The sequence below is a fragment of the Podarcis cretensis genome (assembly GCF_951804945.1).
Source record: "Podarcis cretensis genome assembly, chromosome: 5".
NCBI classification, from domain to species: domain Eukaryota; kingdom Metazoa; phylum Chordata; class Lepidosauria; order Squamata; family Lacertidae; genus Podarcis; species Podarcis cretensis.
Window position 1 is genome coordinate 78,575,895 of NC_137174.1, and position 23,835 is coordinate 78,599,729.

Consider the following 23,835-nt stretch of genomic DNA (forward strand, 5'->3'; position numbering starts at 1 on the left):
TACTCTAGAAGCCGAACCTGTTTCCTAGTGATCAAAGGAGAGCTGGTCTCTCTGGGTCTGTGTGAGTCATACTGTGTAACAGCAGACTAACTTTGTTGCTGTCAGCTGACTTGCCTCCGTTAAAACTCACGGAGACTAGTCAATGGGAATCAGTCTTGACTGAAGTAGATAGTAAAAGATGGGAATCAAATTACTGTGCCTTCTCATTGCTACAGTTTTGACTGCCTATTACATATACAGCCCCTTACCAGAGAATGTTGAGGACCGCTGGAAGCTGATGCTCATTGGTGCTGTCTTTAGAACTTTAGACCGTGTGGTAAGCTTAGACGTTTCTTTATTCCAGCCGTCTTGTGCATGTGAGATTGCTTGAATGCAAAAAGGTGTGTGTGTGTGGGGGGGGGGGAGCTTACTGAAAAAATGTTGGGGTTGTGCAAAATGAGAACTAACAGCTATTAGTTGCATTATTTGGCTGGTGGGGGGGCATCATGAAACAGAATTCATTTGTCTCTTTTTCTTTGACTATCTGGACAGAAATGTCCTATATATGAAAATGAAAACAAATAGAAGGGAAGCTTCCCTGTTAGCTTTTAAAAGCATTTAATAGCTTTACAAGACAGTGCATCCTGTTTTCTCTGTTATTCTCTAGCTGCTGCAGAAATATGAGCACCCTACTTTTGAGTCAGAAGCAGTGCAAAGCTCCCTTTGATAACAGATATAATTACGCTTCACATTTCATACACACTCTTTAGTCTGCACGGCTGTTGCTATAAATAACCAGTTTTAATGCTAGAAGCAATCAATCAAGGGGAAAGCTCTTAGAATTTTCCTCACCACTGATGTAATTTCTAATTGAAATCTGGTGTAAGGGAGAGGGGAACATCCCTGCTAATATATCTACCATGCCAGACACTGTTAATGATCTCCGAGTGAATTGTGGCTACTGCAGCAATTGAGCATAGACTGAAATTACTTTTTTGCTGTACTGCATACATGCACGACTTTCACCAGCTTGCCTGCTTATGTATTTACCTATAGCATCACCCATGAGCTGCAGGGTGGATTGCATAAAAAGAGAGATATGCATAAAATTACAGAACTTGTTACAATTATTTCCCATTTCTGGGTAGCAAGTGGTTGTGGGTTCAAGCTCCACATTGGGCAAAAAATCCCTGCATTACAGGGAGTTGGAATAGATTAGCTTTGTGGTCTCTTCCAATTCTGCAATTCTCTGATCCTATTACTGGTAAGTTGCTGGACATTTTTGTCCCTAAGTGTAAAAATCTGTTTGCATATGCAGAAAGAGGACCCAATGGGTGGTAGTCACTAAATTTTACTTTGAATAGACCCACTGAAATTAATTGACTGAATGTAGTCATTGTCTTTAATTTCAGTGAGTCTGCTTTTAAGTAAAAGCTAAGCCGACTAGCACCCAACAGCTGCATTTATTCACCAGCTATAAGGCATCAGATACATATGGGAATCTGACCTGTTTCTGAGGCAAGGTCCCTAGGGCTTTGCCTGCTGGTTTCCAGCCAACACTGTGATCACACCTCAGGGTTTGTGTGTTTTATTGCTGGCATGCTGCTAAAAGAGTAGCTTTCTGAGCGCTTGCTGAGGTGTGCAGAATTTAGGGGTGTGGCATCAATTTTCATGTCACTCCCTGGGTGTTTGAATTGCCTGGTGGTGGAAAGGTCACAAAAGCGCGGCCTTAGAAAGGAGGAAAAGAAAGGAAAAGAAACAGAAGAGAGCAACAAGAAGAAAAGTGTCACACAAAGCAAGGGGAGGGGGGAGGCATGCAGCACATGCCTGAATCTGATAGTTGGGAGGTGTGTGGCAAGGCAAACAAGTGCAGTATGACTAACATGGGAGAGGTAGGTAGGGTTGCCGAATTCTGCATGGAACTAGAGAGTTCCTGCATTACATACTGCATTATTGGTATGTGATTTCCCCATCACTTTGATGGAAGAAGCAGCATGGGCTAGAATTCTCCATTCCACATGAGAGCCATTTCTGGTAATAAAAAAAAAAAGCATGAACAGAAGATGATGTCGCTCCAGTAGGGCCCCAAACTTTTATTATTTTACCCTGGGAGAGCTTTGATGAGTTCAGCTTCTCCTAACAGAGCCAGTGTGGTGTAGTGGTTAAGAGCGGTAGACTCGTAATCTGGTGAACCGGGTTCGCGTCTCCGCTCCTCCACACGCAGCTGCCGGGTGACCTTGGGCTAGTCACACTTCTTTGAAGTCTCTCAGCCCCACTCACCTCACAGACTGTTTGTTGTGGGGGAAGAAGGGAAAGGAGAATGTTAGCCGTTTTGAGACTCCTTCAGGTAGTGATAAAGCAGAATATCAAATCCAAACTCTTCTTCTTCTTCTATCACGGCTCTGCATCCTAAAAGGCTTTATCTATGTGGTGCCTGTTCAATTATGGATTCATGCTAGTGTTGTTTAGATCACAGGTCCTAGTCTGACACTTTAACCACTGCCCCATTGGCTGTCTGTTCTCCAAAATGGCACCATCTGCACAGAAGCAGGGAGGTATCAACAGGCTGAGCAGGGGGAACAATGACATACGAGAAAATCTCTAAAGGGTTGGGAATTCCTTCTCTTCCAAATGAGCCACTTTGATCAAGGCTAAGCACACTTCATGGCCACTGATTGCTGGGAATAGGGAAGGAAAAACTAGGGAGAACAGAATGAAGTATCCTGCAAGGGGGAATGGCAGGCTGGCTGGCTTCATGAATAGGAGTGCATTGCAAGTCCCAGTGTGGTGTAGTGGTTAAGAGCGGTAGACTTGTAATCTGGTGAACCGGGTTTGTGTCTCCGCTCCTCCAGATGCAGCTGCTGGGTGACCTTGGGCTAGTCACACTTCTCTGAAGTCTCTCAGCCCCACTCACTTCACAGAGTGTTTGTTGTGGGGGAGGAAGGGAAAGAAGAATGTTAGCCGCTTTGAGACTCCTTCGGGTACTGATAAAGCAGGATATCAAATCCAAATTATTATTCTTCTCTTCTTCTGGTAACAGCCTGTAAGAGAAAACACAACTTTTGTTTTCTTTGCTCATAGCAAACAAGTGTTGAGTTGCCATATCTTTTTTTGTTGACATTGCTCCTCTGCCTGTAATAGCAGCCTAACAGTCAGATATTAAGCTTTCTCCCTTCACTTCTCGTTTTCTCTTCCGGACTTCTTTTTAAAGCCACAGGAGGAAGGTGAGAAAAACAAAATAGACAGACACTTGTAAGAAATCTGAAGCACTAAACCTTGTCCCAGTTATATTTTATATATGTAGATAGTGATCTACATACAACGTGATTTTCTTGTCCTGCTTCTTCTTCAGGTATTGTGTGGGGGACAGCGCAATATAAATGGATCGAAAAATTGATCCTGGATAAACTCTAGTTGTTATACTGTGGGGTTTTCCTGGCAATGTGTGGTGTTGCTACATAATGGGAGGGGCTATGGCTCAGAGGTAGAGCATGCCAAAGGTTTAAGCCCTGGCATCTTCAGGTAGGGGAGGGGAAAATCCTGTGGAGCCACCTCCAGTTAGTGTCTGCAGTATTGAGCTAGATTGACCAATTCTCTGACTTGGTATGAGGCAGTTTCTTATGCTCCTATGCCAGATGCCTTGAGCTTCATCCATGCCTTCTTTTGTATATGGTAAATGTATGGAGAGGGAGAGAGGTGAACTGTGCCACTGGTCCACCCCCACAAATCATGCACTACTAACTTTGCCCCCTTGATACCCGCATGTTCAGTGCAATGTCTGCAAAAGGGTGCCCATGAACAGCTGGATGTATGTAAAGGTAAAGGTAAAGGGACCCCTGACCATTAGGTCCAGTCGTGACTGACTCTGGGGTGGCGGCGCTCATCTCGCTTTATTGGCCAAGGGAGCCGGCATACAGCTTCCAGGTCATGTGGCCAGCATGACCAAGCCGCTTCTGGCGAACCAAACAGTGCACGGAAATGCCGTTTACCTTCCCGCCAGAGTGATACCTATTTATCTACTTGCACTTTGACGTGCTTTCGAACTGCTAGGTTGGCAGGAGCAGGGACCGAGCAATGGGAGCTCACCCCGTCACGGGGATTTGAACTGCCGACCTTCTGATCGGCAAGTCCTAGGCTCTGTGGTTTAACCCACAGTGCCACCCATGTCCCAGGATGTATGTAGGCACCCTATATATCAGGATTTCTGATCACACAGGGGTCCTTGTTGTGGGTTCAGCTGCTCATATGTGAATATGCCTTTGCAGATAATACTCTTATTACTATTTTGGTGCTAGGCAAAAACATTCCTCTTAACCCAGGCATTTGACGTATTGAAGAACCTATGGCCTTTGAAATGTTTCTTAGGCTGTGGGTGGGTGGAGGGTTATTGTGTTGTTGTTTTTTGTGTTATGTATTTTGCGCTTTTGTACTGTAAACCATCCTGAGATCTGCAGATGAAGGGCAGTATATAAATAAATATTAATACAATATTTATTAATGAAAGTAATCATCACCACCAACACCTAGAATAAAAGAAACTTGCATATGTACAGTACCATTAGCGGGAGAAATCAGTGCATGGGTGCTAGCCCCCCCCCCCCCCATTTTAGGAATTAGGCTGAAGGGAAGCAGACTGCCCAGGGCCTTGGCTAGGAAATTGTACTTGGAGAAAATGCACCCTCACATAATGTGCATTATCTAAGCCCAGTTCCAACCCCTAAAGTATATTTTAAACTGAGAGCTCGGCTGCCAACCTTAAAGGATCATGGGACGCATTGGATGTATGTGTAGCTATTTCTCTATTCACAGTGCATTGATTTCGGCAAAATGTGCCCTACCGTCTACACTAGGCTATGAATTCTAATGACAACCAAAACAGTGTAGGTGGCTGTGTGTCCAACTTTCCAGAGGTCAAGCCCTCTGTTTGATGGAGGAGGACGGTTCCAGTCGGTCAGAAGGAGAGTAGTGGGGAAGCACCTTGAAGTTGCCCATCAGCTGCTGGACAGCACACTAATCTGTCACACAGGTCACTTAACCGCAGTCTTCCTCACTATGGTGAGATAAATTATGGAAATCATTCCATTTTAAAAATTTATAAATTAGTACTTGTGCAAATGTTATGTAGACCCTTGTCCCCTTTTTGGTTTTGTGCAAATCTAATGCAGTACAGAAAAAACACCAGAAGCAAGTAGGAACATGGGAAGTTTCCATATACCAAGTCAGATCACTGATCCCGTCTAGCTTGGTATGGCTTCTCGGATTAGCAGGGGCTCTCCCAGGATTTCAGGTAGGACTCCTTCCCTGTTCTACCTGGAGATGCTGGGATTTGAACCTCAGCCCTGGAAGGACCACAGTGCAGTGGCAGAGCACCTGCCTTGCAAACAAAAGGTCTCAAGCATCTGCAGGTATGACTGGGAATGTACCCTAACTGAAGCTCTGGAGAGCCACTGAGCTAGATGGACCAAGGAGTCTGATTCAGTATAAAGCAACTTTCTATGTTCTGTGACAGTTTGCATGCAGTTCCTCCCCAACACTGCACTGTTTCCACAAGAATGTTTCATGCACCATGTCTAACACCAAGGAACATGCACTCTGGGCAGCATAATGTGCTGACATCAGGAAGTGTTACCAGAGAGGGTGTGGGTCTAACCATATATCTAACCATGGATTCTGGACTCAAATGATTTCTGGTCATTTTGTCCAAATCCTGGGTTGCAAAACAGCTCTTTGTGCAACCTTAAACAACATTCTAATTTTAGATGATGATTCTTCAGAATAAATGAGATTGGTTCATCCATGGACATTTCATCTGCTTAGCAGCAGATAGTTCTGGAAGATACGTTTAACACCACAAATGCTGCAGTAAAAAGTAAATCCAGGAATCATTCCTATGTTGAAATAGCATCTATATCAGCTATGCAGTTTCCTTCGGATACTGTAACTGAGTTTTATATGCTGCCTGCCATGGCATACTATGGTCATGGAATGTATTGCTTCCTCTGTAGGGGGGAAAGCAAAATAAGGAGAGGACATTTGAGCAGACAAAGGACCAGAAGAGAAAGGATTAAGCAGCCTCTCCCTTTCCCTCTTCTTTTTCACAGATGCAACCTGCCCTAGGCTGCTCTAGGTTTAAAAGAAAGAGAAGGATTAAGAAAACTCTTCTTAATCCTGTCATTTCAGCCAAAGTTTGCTAAAGAATTAAGAGGCTTTTAATGAACTTCAACAGCCCTTTTCTGGTGTTACCCTTTCGTGCAACTGATATTGTTTCAGAGGGAGCACAGGGTTGCATCCTCTGGCCCCAGCAGTTCCCCACCCCATTCACAAACACAGATGTGGAGGGGGAATGTCTAAAGAGATGAACCTGCTCTACACAGGTAGACTGTGATGTAGAACCCCTTGCCGACCTAGCAGTTCGAAAGCATGCCAGTGCAAGTAGATAAATAGGCACCACTGCGGTGGGAAGGTAAACAGTGTTTCCGTGCGTTCTGGTTTCCATCACAGTGTTCCGTTGCGCCGGAAACGGTTTAGTCATGCTGGCCATATGACCTGGAAAGCTGTCTGTGGACAAATGCTGGCTCCCTTGGCCCGAAGTGAGATTAGCACAGCAACCCTATAGTCGCCTTTGACTGGACTTAACCGTCCAGGGGTCCTTTACCTTTTTTACCTTTTACCTAGAACCTGGCATGATCATGGTTCCATAGCCTGAGTCACAGTGTTCCCCCTCTTCAGTGTAGATGGTGGAGGGGCAGAGACCACAGGGGCTTGTTGCTGGCTAAACCCTGAATAACGCTAAATTTTCATTTGAATATATACTGGAACAAACTTTTTGTTTTAGTTTGTTCCATGATACAGAGTTACAGTATTATGTTACTGAGCTAACAGCAGGTTTTAAAGAGGGAGTCTCTGAATCCCACTTCCTTTATTGTTGCAATTTTGTGACACATTAGTAGTAGTAATGATTTTATTAGTTGTTTTTCAAACATCATGTAGTATCATGACTTGGGGTGGCTATGACTAGGTGGAGAGGGTGGTGGTGGTGGTGATGTTGTTTTACAAAGGCAGCCCTTAGTACAGTGGTACCTCAGGTTAAGTACTTAATTCGTTCTGGAGGTCCATTCTTAACCTGAAACTGTTCTTAACCTGAGGTACCACTTTAGCTAATGGGGCCTCCTGCTGCTGCTGCACGATTTCTGTTCTCATCCTGAGGCAAAGTTCTTAACCCGAGGTACTATTTCTGGGTTAGCGGAGTCTGTAACCTGAAGTGTCTGTAACCTGAAGCATATGTAACCTGAGGTAGCACTGTATACCGCTCCAGAAAACTTAAGAGAAGCGTAGAGTCTGAAGATAACTGTATTCTCATCTGTGCTTTAGTCTGGGAACATGCACAGATACGATCCACGCAGCGCCTCTGCTAGGGTCCACCGCCTGTCTACTTAACAGTTATTGCCTCCTGCTGTTGCTTGTTTATGCTGCTATGACTTCCTCCTCACATCTGGCCTCTCCTGCCGACTGTGAATTAAGGATGCCAGTGATTGATTACCTGCCTGGAGGTCAGCATTTCCAGGTGGGCTACCTTCATTTCCTGTGGAAGGAAACAAGAATAGGCTGCTGACATTTCTCAACCTGCATGTGGTTTGGAGTAGTCCAGCTGCTGCTGGGTGGGGGCCATTGCTTGTTGTGGGTTTCGGGATCAGGTAATGATGGTATAATGAAATCATAAGAGTGTGGTCAGACCTCCTCTGGCCTTTAGCAAAACTTGAAATGTAAAATATAAAACTTAGCAAGAAACCTAAAGTTGTTGACATGGGCCTCATTTGCACTGTACGTTTAAAGCTCTCTTGTACCACTTTAAGACATGGACACCCCCTCCCCCGGATCCTGGGAACTGTAGTTTGTAAAGCATGGGATTGATTGGTAAATCACTCTGGGCCCTGAGGCTTACACACCAAAATTACTTGAGAAGAACAAATACTTAGCCAACAGGGATTGCATATAATCTCTGGAAACAATCCAGCATCATTAGGCAACCAATAGCTATACAGTGGTACCTCGGGTTACATACACTTCAGGTTACAGACTCCGCTATCCCAGAAACAGTGCTTCACGATAAGAACTTTGCTTCAGGCTGAGAACAGAAATCTTGCTCCGGCGGCAGGAGACCCCAATAGCTAAAGTGTTGCTTCAGGTTAAGAACAGTCTCAGGTTAAGTACAGACCACCAGAACGAATTAAGTACTTAACCTGAGGTACCACTGTAAATCATTGTCAGATGTGAGTGAAGTAATTGAGTGGACTAATTAATGTAATGAAAAGGCTGTGTCACTGCTTGATGGTATCACATATGCAAATATATTTTGTTACAAAAGACTTGTCATACAAATGGTTTGGGAGTGTTGGAGTGTTAATCCTCTCCTTCCCTGGAGAATGTATGTATGTATGTATGTAGAATGTATGTAAATAAAAGACTTATGGTGCAATCCTATATGTGCTGTTGAATTCAGTGTTCACCTAGGCAATTGCAGCCACAGCCTCTTTTCTACTAGGGCCACATTTGCACGAAACATTTAAAGTGCTATGGTACCACTTTAAACAGTCATAGCTTTCCTTACCCACAATTCTGGAAAATGAGGTTTGTTAAGGGTGTTGTGAGTTGTTAGAAGACCCTGGTTCACCAAACAGAGTTAAAATTCTCAGGGTGGCTTAACAATCAATCCTTCTTCCCAGGGAATTCTGGGAATTGTGGATCTGTGAGGGGAATTTGCATTTTCAAATGTTCCACTGAACCAGTAGTGCCTGCGCATGACCAAAGTTGGAATTGAATAAGGGCGCTAACCCAAACTGGTTCTCAAGAGTTATCTTCAGAATCTTAGGTCCCTTGTAATGTTAAGAATTAGTGTAACTATCAACACTGACTGGCTTTTTTTCTTTTTGACATTTTGTTTACATGGGGCATTTGTACAAACCAAGTCATGCAGTGGAACACAGGACTGTGGGAAGAGAGGGGTTCAGAGGTGTGCAAAACCTTTGGCTGATTGTTTGGACAAACCTTTACATGCCCATATTTGTATCTGAAATAAAAATCTGTTGGTTTATAGCTCTTAAGAGCCTTAACTGGAATATCTAGCTCAAGCCGGCTGAGCTGCATAACTGATTGGTGAGGGTGCGGTCATCTCTTTCAGAAGAATACAATTAGTGCATTTTCTGCAGTATGTGTGCGAAGGGGCAGTTTACTCTTTATGTGCCCTGTAGAAACAGATTGTAAAAGGGGTGGTTTTCGTGTTCCTCACGTATTTCCCCTCTTGCACAGTGTTATATTGCCTTCTGTGGGTTTTGATATCTTCATTTCTTTCTGTTTGTTTTCTGTGAATTGTATTCTGTGCATAATTTCTCCTTGACCCAAATCTAAGGACAGCACCAGACTTCACTGAGGCCTTGGTATGAAGCCACCAATGGCTTCCAACTTCTGCAACACACTCGCTTCAACACACAACGCCGTGGCCCCCACCGCTGCCATGATAGTAGCAGCCACTTCACTTGCCACCCTGCTTGCTGTGCCTCTGGGATGTGTTTGGGAACTGGGCAAGTAGCATGTCACTTTTGATGGCAGCCAAATTTTACTCCCCTCCATAGAGGCCACCTGCCATTTTAATTGATTCAATACACTATGCCATGAACCACAGATCTGTGAAATTTCATAGGTCTATGGCAGGGGTTAGCAAACTTTTTCAGCAGGGGGCCAGTCCACTGTCCCTCAAACCTTGTGGGGGGCTGGACTATATTTTGAAGAAAAAATATGAACAAATTCCTATGCCCCACAAATAACCCAGAGATGCATTTTAAATAAAAGGACACATTCTGCTCATGTAAAAACACGGTGATTCCCGGACCGTCTGCGGGCTGGATTTAGAAGGCGATTGGGCCGGATCCAGCCCCTGGGCCTTAGTTTGCCTACCCATGGTCTATGGAGTGAGTAAATGAAACTGGAAACCGTGCCTAGCTCCCATACAATAATGGCATCACCATCAAGACAGCACTTAAATGTTTTTTCATGGGTTCTGTCCAGAAGTTAATTGCTTTTCTTTTTGTATGCACATTACTTTCCATCACATATAAAAGCAGCTTCAGATTCTAAAAAAAGCATGTCCAAACCCACCCAGATTCTCTAGTTTGGGAGATTCAAAAGGGGGGGGAAGCCTTTAAAATAATAATAAGCTATCACACTGAATGTCTCAATGGTTAATCTGGACAATTTCTGGTCTTACGTGGTCATATCTACTCAGTGTAGACCCATGAAAATTAATAACCATGTAACGCACATTTGTTTGCATGGGTCTACTCTTGAGTATGACTATCATTGCATACAACCACTGATTTTGGCACTGGCAGGGCTGTTGGAGCTAAGCTGAATTTGGAATCTCTCCTGAGGAGCTGGAAACATAAATACAGTACACACAGAAAAGAGAAACACTCTAACAAAGGCTAGAAGCACATCTAATTTATTTCTCTCCAAGAGCATGACAGTTTGCATGAACCACTTGATGACCCGTAACTGTGTTTCGTTCTTTCTTTACCTCCCCCTGTCTCCGCAAGGAAGTAAAAATAGTTAAATGTCAGGTGGAGAGCGTGAGATTTATGGTGGGAATGTGGCTGTGAGGAAAGTGTTTGTCCCCCTCTCCAGCATTTAGCTATCATGAAAGCTAACCAAAATCTGTGTTCACAGTAGTGTGAGCAAGGCAGTACGTGGGATGGCATCTCACACACCTTGGGGTGTCCTCATTGCAAGTGCAATGTTATAGGCAATTCCATCTGACCCAGACAAGCAATAAAAACTTCACCTTAGCAGAACAACCCCACTTACACACACACACACACACACACACACACACACACACACACAAAATATTTTTTGCAGGATGGAAAGTGACAGGGAAATGTATTGAAACTACTGAATGCAAGATGAATGCATTCAGTGGTACCTCAGGTTAAGTACTTAATTCGTTCCCGAGGTCCATTCTTAACCTGAATCCGTTTCTTAACCTGAAGCACCACTTTAGCTAGTGGGGCCTCCTGCTGCTGCTGCGCCGCAGGAGCACGATTTCTGTTCTCATCCTGAAGCAAAGTTCTTAACCTGAGGTACTATTTCTGGGTTAGCAGAGTCTGTAACCTGAAGCGTATGTAACCTGAAGCATATGTAACCCGAGGTACCACTGTACTATCATATAGCCACCCTGTAAACAAATAAGAACTGTTATGTAAAGACCAGCCTTAGTCCAACCATTGCATGAACTTTGTGCAAGAAAATTAAGATAAATACTGAATAAACAGGTCAGCTGGTGGAGCCTTGAGTTTTGCATTTGGCTGGAAGAACGAAGGAAAGGAGCAGTGGGGGGAGTTGCAAGTGGATATTGCTTGCTTTGGGGAAACTGTTGTTTCTTTGTAGATGAAGACAATATACTTGGGTGCCTAGTCCCTCCTTTATGTTGAACATGCATATTTAGAAACAGATATCACAAAGTCTCCAGTGTTCTTTCTAATGCAAAATGCACTTCTGCTTTGCAATCCCTGGAACTTCTTAATGCTCCAGGATGTGCATACCATTCCAAATGATTAATGACGATGTTAATATGCATGCCCAACTTTTAGGCTATTTTTGATATGAAGGAGAAAGGAAAGAGGCACTGATGAATGTAGTCTTTTATGTGGCTTGAGAGTTGCGTAATACATTGGCATTAATATACCTCTTGTTTTCCAGGGTTCAGTTGCCAACAAGCTGGGTCTCGCGCACCACATGGATGTTATGATGAGCCTCACAAGTTTTGAACATACACCGCCAACATCGGATGAAAAGGTCACTGTGACTGACACAGAATTTAATGGTGTCCCAGTCCGTTTGTATATCCCCAAAGGGCAGCCCGATTCCTTGAAAAGGGCTATGATTTATATTCATGGGGGTGGATGGTGTCTAGGATCGGCAGGTAAGCTTGTTTCCGCTAATGTGGGTCTTGAGTTGAAAGTTGAAATGTCTTTGAGACAGGTGTCGTGATACAACATAGCATGGTGGCTGCTACTTGACAATGTGCATTTGGTGAGCATCTCCTCTGCTCCAGTGACAATATACCTGCAGAGGATGTATTCTACCATCTAATTTTCTGTAAGTCTGAGAGAAGCAATTAACTTGTAGATTGCATCTAGCAGGTAAACCACATGAACTATATGGCATGATGAAAGAACTGAAATAATCAGATTGCATCCATTGGTTATGCAAGCAGAAGGCAGCTGTCAGGCTCCCGGGAATCCGACCCTTCCTCCCCATGGCAGGCTGCCAGTAACCGACAGACAAGAAGCTATTACCAATGTATTTCATTCAATGTTTACAGAGAGAGGCTTAGATTGTTGCCTCTCGGGGTAATGGCGTTGCTCCGAGTAATTTCTTCCCTCTCAGTTGTCTACAGCATCACGGGCTGCTTAAGGCCATTTGGCTTTTAGCTTTCTGCTCTACCACTTTCACTGCTCGCCGGGTTCTGGGAAAGGGGGCGCGTCTGAAATGCTTTCTAGTGATAATGTGTCAGTCAGCTGTTCCGGCTCTGCTTCTCACCCCTCCTCTTCTCCCATTATCTCCCAGCTTTGCCCCTCTTTTGTCTCAGAGCCATGACCTTCTGCAAACCACTGTTGTAAATCTATACCATGGGTAGGCAAACTAAGGCCCGGGGGCTGGATCCGGCCCAATCACCTTCTCAATCTGGCCCGTGGACGGTCTGGGAATCAGTGTGTTTTTACATGACTAGAATGTGTCCTTTTATTTAAAATGCATCTCTGGGTTATTTGTGGGGCCTGTCTGGTGTTTTTACATGAGCAGAATGTGTGCTTTTATTTAAAATGCATCTCTGGGTTCTTTATGGGGCATAGGAATTCGTTTATAATTTTTTCCCCCAAAATATAGTCTGGCCCCCCACAAGGTCTGAGGGACAGTTGACCAGCCCCCTGCTGAAAAGGTTTGCTGACCCCTGATCTATACAGTCTTCCTCTTCTCTGGGAGGTGCTGGAGGAGGGGGGGGGGCTCTCCTCTATTCTTCCTAACTCTGACAGCAGCCAGACAAATTTATGGAGGATATACCAATTGCATGAAGCCACAGGAAGGGAGTGTGTGGGCTTATGCTCAGGTCCTGTGTAGTGGCTTTCCCCATCATCTGCCCAGCCACTGTGAGAACAGGTTGCTGGACTAGATGGGCCATTGGCCTGATCTAGCAACCAATTTTTTCCCTCCTCCTCCTTCCTCTAGCAACCTCTTATAATGGGCTAGATCAAGCCACATCCAGGGGTTCAGCCCCTGAACTCTGGGAGCAGTGTCATTCAGGGCTTCAGTGGGGATGGAGAGAGAATCACCCATACTGGGTGGATGGACCCTGCAGCAGCAGAACATAAGTGGGCCCTAGTATTGCATTTTTAGTACATCGTTAGCATTGATATTGTGGTTAGTCTGCTGCATATTTTGGTTTAACTCTTGCTTCTCTCCCCCCCCCCAAAAAAAAATCAGATCTAATTTGTATAAATGAATGGCTTGCTATTTTGTAAGTTATTCTTTATGAAAAATAAAATAAAATTCTCAGAGTGCAAATGATGCCTCTTAGGGAATATAAAGCTGCAAAGGACATATTATATCCAAGGTGTGAGATATGAAAACTAAGATCCCATCTTGGACACCTTCTTGGACTGCAGCCAAGTCACTTGTGAATGGTTTGTTGAGTTCCTGTCTTTAGATAAAGCGGTGTGCACAGGAGTTTATTTCATTGCCAAGTGCTGAATTGCAGGGATTCACAGAAAGTGCAGAAAAAGCTACAGTACTGCCAGAAGAAACAGGGAACTGTGTGTCTATTTGTTTCAGAAGAGCAATAAAATATTCTTTATTACTTACTTTGTTGCAGCTATGCAACCCTATGACCTCCTGTCGAGACGGACTTCAGAAACACTAAATGCTGTCGTCGTATCAGTCGAGTAAGGAATGGTGCTTCAGAGTGTTTATTGTGAATAACACCTGACCCTTTGCAAATAGAAAACTACGCTTCATTGCTGTAATCTAACACGTGCACTGAGCATACTAAAGCACACCGATTATTTATTTAATAAGTATTATATTTTGCTTGATGGTTAAAACCCCGGGCAACCTCAAAGCAGCTAGTGAGCTTCAGCACAGTGCAACCTGGGTTTGGACTTTGTAGCATGCAGGGAACGAAGTCCTACAGTTAAGGGTAATTGCATATCATTCACATAGCATGGGAGTAATGCATAGCCACCAGTCCCATCCACACGAATGAAATGAGTTTCCCAGCATGCAGCAGTCAAGAGAGGAGGGAAGAAGGACATAGCTTTGCTAATTTTTCTCAGCTGGAGGCAGAGGATTGTTGGCACCTGTCTGTCTGAAGAGGCAATGAAAGAATGTTGCCATTGGGGGTCAATCCAAACCATTGGAGACTTACAGCGCCTGCTGTGACTATAGAGACCGATAAGGGAGAGACATGTTTTATTGCAGCTGGGACAGATGAAGGCATCCAGTTTCACTGGTGCAGATGCACCATGGTGTAATGGATGGACGGAGTGTGGTAATGGGTGGGTGGTTGCAGTGTGGGCTAGCTCTCAATTAAAAATTGGAAAATGCAGGTCTTCAGGGCTTTCCCAAAACCCTGCAGCATGGTGACTCAATGCAGGTCCAAAGGAAGGGAATTCTGAAGTGGGGGAACCAATGCAGAGAAGACCTTCTAAACTAGGGTTAGCCAATGCAGTCCACTCCATATGTTGTTGGAGTCTACTGTAACTTCCATCAGCCCCTGACAGCATGGCCAACAGTCAGGGGTGATAGGAGTTGGATGTTATGTGTGAACCATGCCATACAGCAAAATGTGGGTCTCTTCAAGGTCAAGTTGAGACCCAGTGTTTATATCTGCCAGATCAGTTCTTAAACTGCATTGAGTTTGTAAAATATTTGTAATTCAGTGAGAGAGAAAGGGGGAGTTAGTTTGCCTGGCGAAGGCTAAGTTGGTGGGATATAATCAGTGGTACAAGTCTGCAAGTGACTGCTCCAAACTGTATGTTGAAGCAAGTCAGTTTAATTGAATGGGGGTGGGGGAGAGAAGACACCTAGCATCCATGTCACAAATTAGATTTCCTTTCCTTTCACAACCAATTCTTCTTTTTGTAAACCGTCCCACAAAGGTACAGGCTGGCACCGAAACACCACTTCCCAGCTCAGTTTGAAGACGTGTTCACAGTGGCGAAGTACTTCCTGCAGAGCAGTGTCCTTGAGCAATACAACGTAGATGCAAGCAGGGTGTGTGTTGCAGGCGACAGCGCAGGAGGGAACTTAGCGGCAGCAGTGGCACAGCAGGTGAGTCATAACGTATTGGAAAGTTGGGCATTCAAAAGGAGCCGCTTTCGTCTTTGTTATGCATCTTTAACCCTTGCTCTCTGAAGCCATCCTGTAACCTGCTACCTTGGGGAAACAACCAGGGCTGACACCATCATCCGGTACCCTTAGGTAACTGGGCTCCTCCAACGGGAGCTTATCCTAGGCACCCCACACTTGGTGACTGGGTATGGGAAGCCACATTTCTAAATTTCCCATGGTGCCCTGGAGCAACATGACACCAGATGCTCTGGGGTAGGAGCTTCATCACAGGCAACCTTTTGGCAGCGCATGGTGTGCAGGGCCAAAGACAAAGGTGGACCAAGCAATGGCTGCAACTCTTACCTTTGTTTACCATGCTAAACCAGGGCCAGGGCCTTTTTGGTGATGGCTCCGACCTGGTGGAATGCTCTGTCCCATGAGACTAGGGCCCTTCAGGATTTAACCTCCTTCTGTAAGACAGAGCTATTCCACCTGGCTTTTAATTTGAATTCAGCCTGATCTTTTATTTCCCTTCCCTTCCCTCCCCCCTCCCCTTTTATGAAGATTACCCACTCTGAGACCCCACAGCTAATTCTCCCCTGGCCTTGTTGCTGGCCCAAGTAGGACTAATTCAGCCAGTTAGCCCTGGTGATTATCTAATGTTTATTAAATGGATTTCCCCTAAATTGATTTCTGAACTTTGAATTTTATTGTTATTCATGTTTTTATACTGTATTTTATGCTGCTTTTACAATTAAGTGCTTTAAATTTGTTGTTAGCTGCCCTGAGCCAGGTTTTTGAACCAGGAAGGGTGGGGTATAAATAAAAAATAATAATTATTATTATTATCATTGGCGACAAGAAGCCCACCAGGTTCAGTGTGATTTTCAGCATAATCCTAAACATTCCTGCTCAGAATCACATTATAGTGTTCAATAGCATTCGCTCCCTAGTGTTTAGGATCTAAGCCTTACTTAGTAAGTTAACCAATTTACATGTGCTGTACTGCTAGGCATAAATAGGGATACACACACACGCTTTTGTTGAGAAGCTCAGCTCCACCTTTTCAACAATGATCAAAGCTGATTGATCTGATAAATATTACGAGAGCTCCAGACACTTCATACATCCAATTCTACACAATCAGCTGCCCTATAAACTCCACAGAGGGTTGACTCAATTTTAGTAGTGAGATCACATTTTGAAATGATTTATACAAAAGCATGTCTCCTGGGTTGTTGTTTTTTTTAACCTCTCTTGAACGAAATTCTGCAGCATCTGGCATAGTGAGATACTATTTATGCATAGCCAACAAAATACAATTATTACTATTATTATTATTATTATTATTATTATTATTATTTGAGGCTCCATGCCAGATTTGAGGGGAAGCTGGGCAAGGTTTCCTCAGGGTCCTGCAATGCTTCCCAATTAGCGACCCCACCCCCAGCATGGCATCCCTCACCAGCATCCATGATGCTGCAAACCTTTACTGTATGACCTAGTTCCCCTAGTAAGCCTTTGTGGCAGTTCCTTGCTGTAATCAAGCGCTGGGAAAGTGCCCAGTCCAAATTAAGTGGGTATCCTGAAATGCCTTCAGGATCCAGGTGCAGTTTGCTGAGATTTTTCAGCGGATGATCAGAAGGATATTCTGGCAGACAACTTGACATGGAGAAGGTTCCCTGAATAAAGGATGCTGCAGAATTTCGTTCAAGAGAGGTTAAAAAAAACAACAACCCAGGAGACATGTTTTTGTATAAATCATTTCAAAATGTGATCTCACTACTAAAATTGAGTCAACCCTCTGTGGAGTTTATAGGGCAGCTGATTGTGTAGATTTGGATATATGAAGTGTCTGGAGCTCTCGTAATATTTATCAGGTCAATCAGCTTTGATCATTGTTGAAAAGGTGGAGCTGAGCTTCTCAACAAAAGTGTGTGTGTGTGTGTCTATCCCTGTTTATGCCTAGCAGTACAGCACATGTAAATTGGTTTACTTACTAAGTAAGGCTTAAATCCTAAACACTAGGGAGCGAATGCTATCGGACACTATAATGTGATTCTGAGCAGGAATGTTTAGGATTATGCTGAAAATCACATTGAACCTGGTGGGCTTCTGACTTCTGTCTTTTAGGGTTAGGTGTAAAACAGCCTTCCGCAGTCTGGTGCTGCCTGTATGTTTTGAACAGCAACTTCTTTCTGCCCAATCCACCACCAGCAATGATGAGAGTTTTAATCCAACATACTCTGGAGGGCACCAGGACGGGGAAGGCCGATGTAGGGTTAGGGTGTATCTTGAGCTTCTATTAGCAACTTCCACAGATACAGATGAGAGCTTGGTAAATACGAATTACTTAAAAAAGAATATTAAACACTTCAGATGATAGTGTAAATATTGGAGGTATAAATATCAGCATGTGTAATTTTCAATAAAAGAGGCAGGTAATCTGCAAGCCTATACTGTGTGTGTGTGTGTGTGTGTGTGTGTGTGTGTGTGTGAATATCTCCTTTTCCTTGCGCTGTAAAATGTTTTCTGGTAAGGTGGTCCATCTGACATGGAGCCAGGAGGGATCCTTGTGTAATAAATGACACACACACCCCTTAACTGTTACAGGTTCTACGTGATCCTGGTGTCAAAATTAAATTCAAGATACAGGTTTTAATTTACCCTGCTCTTCAGACGATTGATCTGGACTTGCCGTCTTATCGAGACAATGCGAACATGCTAATTCTGCCTAAATCGTTAATGGTGAGATTCTGGAGTGAATACTTTACGACTGACATGTCTCTAAACAAGGCGATGGAGGCCAACCAACATGTCCCTGCAGAGCTAAGCCATTTGTTTAAATTTGCAAACTGGAGTCACTGGCTACCTGAAAGGTATAAGAAGGGTCACGTTTATACCAAGCCAGTCTATGGCAATTCCGAGCTTGGACAAAAATACCCAGGATTTCTGGATCCAAGAGCAGCGCCACTGCTGGTTGATGAAAGCAAACTGCGTGGCTTACCCCTCACATATGTCATCACATGCCAGTATGATGTCTTGAGGGATGATGGACTCATGTATGTCTCACGACTTAGGGAGGCAGGAGTTAATGTAATACATCAACATGAGAATACTGTTCATGGGGCTGCGATGTTTAGTACAGGCCCATTAATCTTAACTGTGGGAGAGAAGATGGCAAATGACTACCTTGAGTGGTTGAATAAGAACTTATAAACAAAGCCACATCTATGGAATGCCTTTGGCTCCGATCAATTTGACTTGGGTTTTATACAGGAAGAAATGATTGTTTCTCTGAGTAATTTTGATATTGTACTTTGGTGGTGGTTTGGTAATTGTTATAGAATCCTTTCTTTGAACAAGACCGAGATGGTTGTTTGGGGTTTCTTTTGTTGTATCTGTCAAATTATGCTTAATTTAAAATAAAACATTGGAACAAAATGAATGGTGCTTTCCAGGTGTGAAATTGCTGTTTTGGACCTATATGTTGTTCTGGCTTGCTTTTGTGAAGACTCGTGTGATTCTACCTGCCTGGCTCTGCAAAATGACCTTTTGGCCAATGGCTCATAGTACCCTCAGGTATTTGTCTCGAGTTAAGATCAGACTTTGGATGAATAGCAGGTTTATTACTTGACTTAAAGGTAAGGATTTTGATCAATAGCTTGAAGGGTTTGGACCAGGTTCCATAGCTGAGATCACTTGACAGTTTCATATGAGCCTATTCTATTTTTTTCTTTTGGTAGACAATACCTTTCCAAGTTTTTGTCTGCTCAACAGAGTTCATGGGGTTCAGATGTAAACAGCTGGGACGATCTGACTTGCTGTAAAAGCAGCCTTTTCTCCTAATATACAGTTTCTATGGAATTTTACCTACTTTACACATTTTTGAAAGCCTGTTCCCAAATATAATGCATTGTTGCATGCCATTTTCACGAATATATGCCTACTCCTCTAATATATCCATTTCCACATATATTTTTTGTTGACTAACTGCATCACAACATTCAAAGAAGTGTGCATTTAGAAAAATACATGTGTTTTGGTTCATGTTTTGCAGAGTTCAGAATCTTGTTAAAATGCAAATCAAACAAATTTCCTCCCTATCCATGCCTGGAATGTCATATTTTAAATGACCAGATCTTATCTCATCTAGCAATTCTCTCTCTTTTCCCCTACTGAGGGAAACAGAGATGTTTATCTTTTAAAACTATTGAGTACTGCAATGCCAAACAGAGCTGTCAAATTCTTACAGAATCACTATATGTTATTTTCTTGACTCGTTTGCTTGGTGTCCCTTACACAATAAACAAAATGTATGTTGACTTAAATTGTTTTCTTCGGTGTATTGTGGGTGTTTATCACTCTGAACATTGAGATAATGGAACTATGCTATACATTCATTTACTGTTGTGCAAATTAATGGTATTGTAGCACTCACTAAGAAAATGATTCTAATATCCTGGAAAAACACTATGTCACTTCACATTGATTGATAGGTGATGTGGGGCTTGGGACACTGGCTTTGTATGAGAGTTCTGTGAAAAAGAAGTGATTCAGTTTTCAAAGTTCTATGATCCCAAGGAAGAGTTAAATTTGTAACAGGAATGGGGATAAGAAGCAAAGTTGGTTAGAAGGTGTCTTGGGATTGGTTATATGTTTGTTCTGTGTTCATCAGTAAGGATGGATGAACATCTGTCGAGCTGTGGCTTTCTCTGTTTCCAATTTTTCGAATCTTAAATTCTGTTCTCCACTTTTTTTGCAACAGTTTTCGATTATTATTATTATTTTAATCTTACAAATATTCATCATCATTTGAGTGCAATTTTCTCCTAATAAACACATTTTCTATGCCACTTTTACAAATCTACACGTTTGCAAGCGCATTGTTTAGCTGGGAAACTGCTCAGCCAAATTCAGAAAAGTGCAAATTTGGAAGGATGGCTGCATTCTGGTTTGCATATTGTTTGGGGAAGATGTGAATTTGGTAAGTTTGCCTTCCAAAGTGAACTGAATTATTATTATTATTATTATTATTATTATTATTATTATTATTATTATTATTATGTCACTTTATGTTGCAATGAGGGTGATAATTAATAATAATAATAATAATAATAATAATAATAATAATAATTAATAATAATTAATAATAATTTATTTATACCCCGCCCCAGCCATTCTGGGCTGCTTCCAACAAAACACTAAAATACAATAACCTATTAAGGTTATTAATAGGTTCCCTAAACATGAAAAGCTTCCCTAAACAGGGCTTTCCCTAAACAGGGAAGATAGGAGTGCCTGTTGTGCTCTGGTCCATGGGGTCACGAAGAGTCGGACACGACTAAATGACTAAACAACAACAAACAGGGCTGCCTTCAGATGTCTTCTGAAAGTTTGGTAGTTATTTTTCTCTTTGACATCTGGTGGGAGGGCGTTCCACAGGGCAGGTGCCACTACCAAAAAGGCCCTCTGCCTGGTTCCCTGTAACTTGGCTTCTCGCAGCGAGGGAACCACCAGAAGGCCCTCGGCGCTGGACCTCGGTGTCCGGGCAGAACGATGGAGGTGGAGATGCTCCTTCAGGAATACTGGGCCGAGGCTGTTTAGGGCTTTAAAGCTCAGCACCAACACTTTGAATTGTGCTCGGAAATGTACTGGGAGCCAGTGTAGGTCACGGCAGCCGCTCCCAGGCACCAGTCTAGCTGCCACATTCTCGATTAGTTGTAGTTTCTGGGTCACCTTCAAAGGTAGCCCCACACAGAGCGCATTGCAGTAGTCCAAGCGAGAGATAACTAGAGCATGCACCACTCTGGCGAGACAGTCTGTGGGCTGGTAGGGTCTCATCCTGTGTACCAGATGGAGCTGATAAACAGCTGCCCTGGACACAGAATTGACCTGCGCCTCCATGCACAGCTGTGAGTCCAGAATGACTCCCAGGCTGCGCACCTGCTCCTTCAGGAGCACAGTTACCCTATTCAGGATCAGGGAGTCCTCCACACCAGCCCGTCTCCTGTCCCCCCAAAACAGTACTTCTGTCTTGTCAGGATTCAACCTCAATCTGTTAGCCGCCATCCATGCCCATGGAACCTAGTATTTTCCCCCAGGAGGCTGCTGCTTGAGAAAGTAGCTGTGAAAGCACTCCATGCTTCCTAAAAAAAACCCCAAAACACCCTTTGCCCTTTTGACAACATTAGCAATTTAAACAAGATGGTTTTCAAGCAAAAAAGATGGAGGTGTTTTTTAAATTTTATTTTACATGTGATAGACCAGCAATCAATGCTGCCCTCACAACCCATGTAGCTCAGCTCTCTTCCAGTGACCTCACTGCAAATGACTTAAATTCAGATGTGACTGGAAAACAAGGGAATAAGGAGAAACTTAGGATTCTGTTCATGGCCAATTACAATTAGCCATCTCCCAGCAAGCTTATTGCAAATAAAGCCACACTTCGTTTCAGGCAGTGATGATATTCAGCACCAGCTCTTGCCCATATGTATTAGATGTTAATTTTATTAACTCTTCCCAGCTTTCCTGACCGACTTCTCCTCAGTGTTCAGCCTCTGTGTTTTGTCTGATCATCACCAGAGAAAAGTTTTTTTTCCATTCGAAACTTCCATTCGAAACTGCCCCAGAAAGCTCCCCCAAACTTGTGAACCAATAACATTCAACTCTACTTTTAAAATAAATGTCCCAAGAAGATTATGCTTATGGGATTCCTTTAAAAAGCACACTCTGGAATCCAAAAAGATATATATCAGAACTCGTTTCCAGAGAACAATTATAGGTTTCAGGTTAAACAACATATGGGGAAAAGGAAATAGCTGTGTATTACTGGGACGATGAGACAGACTGTGTGCGACAACAAAATTGGCAGTGGGCTGCAGCTGGTGCAGCAGTGTAGAATAAAAAAAAAAAATCCAGCTACTTGAGGAACAAAGATGCCAGAATGAAGGTTTCAGTGTTGCCATACATCCAGAATTTCCCCAGACATAGCTGGTATTCAGCCCTTGCAAACTGTCTGGCCGCATGGCAGTTCATGTTGGAAGTGTTAGTTTTTGGTGAATTTCATTAAAAAATAGCTCAAAAACTTGATTTGGGGGAGGGGGGCAAAAAACCCAACAGCTTAACAACTTTCACTTTTTGAAATATGGCAATCCTAGGGCTGACACCTTTATTTTTGGACTAGTTAGAATGCCTGTGCATATTCTATGTCAGCTAAGCCACGTGGTCACTACCATTTCCTATACAGATTGGAACAGTATGATTGCTTTATTTGATTTGAGGATAGCAGATCGCAGTCTGTTTAAGCCACGAGTCACATGAACCTATTGTGAATGGGTCTTTAATGATGTGATGTGCTGTAATCTTTTTAATCAGTCAGATTTTATGCTTATATAAATCCCCCCCCCCCCCAATTTTTTTTGTAAGGTTTCTGATGTGACAGAATTGTGTGTTGTACTTCTGCCACCTAGTGGACAACGGGGGTGCTCGCAGATGTTGCCAGTGCCCTGTCTGTCATTACCTTTAAATGTCTTCTGTGCCTTAAGTAGCAGATTGCAGAGGCTGTGATTGGATGGTAAGCAAGGAGGTGGTCCCTCAGGTATGTGTCACTCAAGTGTTTTATAGATTTTAAGGTCAGATTTCATTCATGTTCCTTGAATTGCTCTGGAGCAGCGTTAGGCAGAAGGTAGCTATCTAGGTGATTTGCAATAGGTCTGCAAGGTTTGTGACTCCCAATGGCAACAAGAGAGAATATGTCACCCTTCTAAATTAGACTGTGGAGACAAAGAAAGTTTGGGTGGAGAAATCAGGGGCAGATATGTGTGAGAGAGAACTGGGAGACTCGTTGTGGTACTGAAAATAAATTATTGGGTTGAACATGTGTACAAAGGTACCCTATTCCTTAATGCTTAATAACCCCTATTAATGCCCCCACCAGCCTACCAAGCACTAGTTTGCACCTAATAGATCTTGGAGTTTCAGTTAAAAACTCATCATGAGATTGCAGAAGTCAGAAGTCATCACACATCCAATTTGGAGCACCAAGACATGCCAGGATGCATTCAGGAATGGGGAATAATGCGTTAGTTTTCCACATTATAATGCTAGCTGTTTCTGTCCCATTTCCTAATGCTCCTTTCAGCTGCAGCATCTATTGAAAGACCTACATTGGCTCCCAGTACGTTTCCGAGCACAATTTAAAGTGTTGGTGTTGACATTTAAAGCCCTAAACGGCCTCGGCCCTGTATACCTGAAGGAGCGTCTCCACCCCCATTATTCTGCCCAGATGCTGAGGTCCAGTGCTGAGGGCCTTCTGTCAGTCCCCTCGCTGTGAGAAGCCAAGTTACAGGGAACCAGGCAGAGGGCCTTTTTGGTAGTGGCACCTGCCCTGTGGAACGCCCTCCCACCAGATGTCAAAGAGATAAACAACTACCTGACATTTAGAAAACATCTGAAGTTCAGGGAAGTTTTTAATGT

At 43.3% G+C, this 23,835-nt stretch overlaps 2 protein-coding genes across 2 annotated transcripts in view; one reads left to right on the top strand and one right to left on the bottom strand.

Moving 5' to 3' along the window:
* IGSF10 (immunoglobulin superfamily member 10) overlaps positions 1 to 23,835 on the bottom strand; it is a 310,917-nt gene that overhangs the window by 98,758 nt on the left and 188,324 nt on the right. The window lies entirely within an intron of this gene.
* On the top strand, positions 83 to 19,688 carry AADAC (arylacetamide deacetylase). The gene is made up of 5 exons (XM_079978164.1): positions 83 to 316; positions 11,731 to 11,953; positions 13,901 to 13,970; positions 15,186 to 15,357; positions 17,971 to 19,688. The coding sequence occupies exons 1-5, from the start codon at positions 179 to 181 to the stop codon at positions 18,574 to 18,576; spliced, it is 1,209 nt and encodes a 402-aa protein (XP_079834290.1). The 5' UTR covers positions 83 to 178; the 3' UTR covers positions 18,577 to 19,688.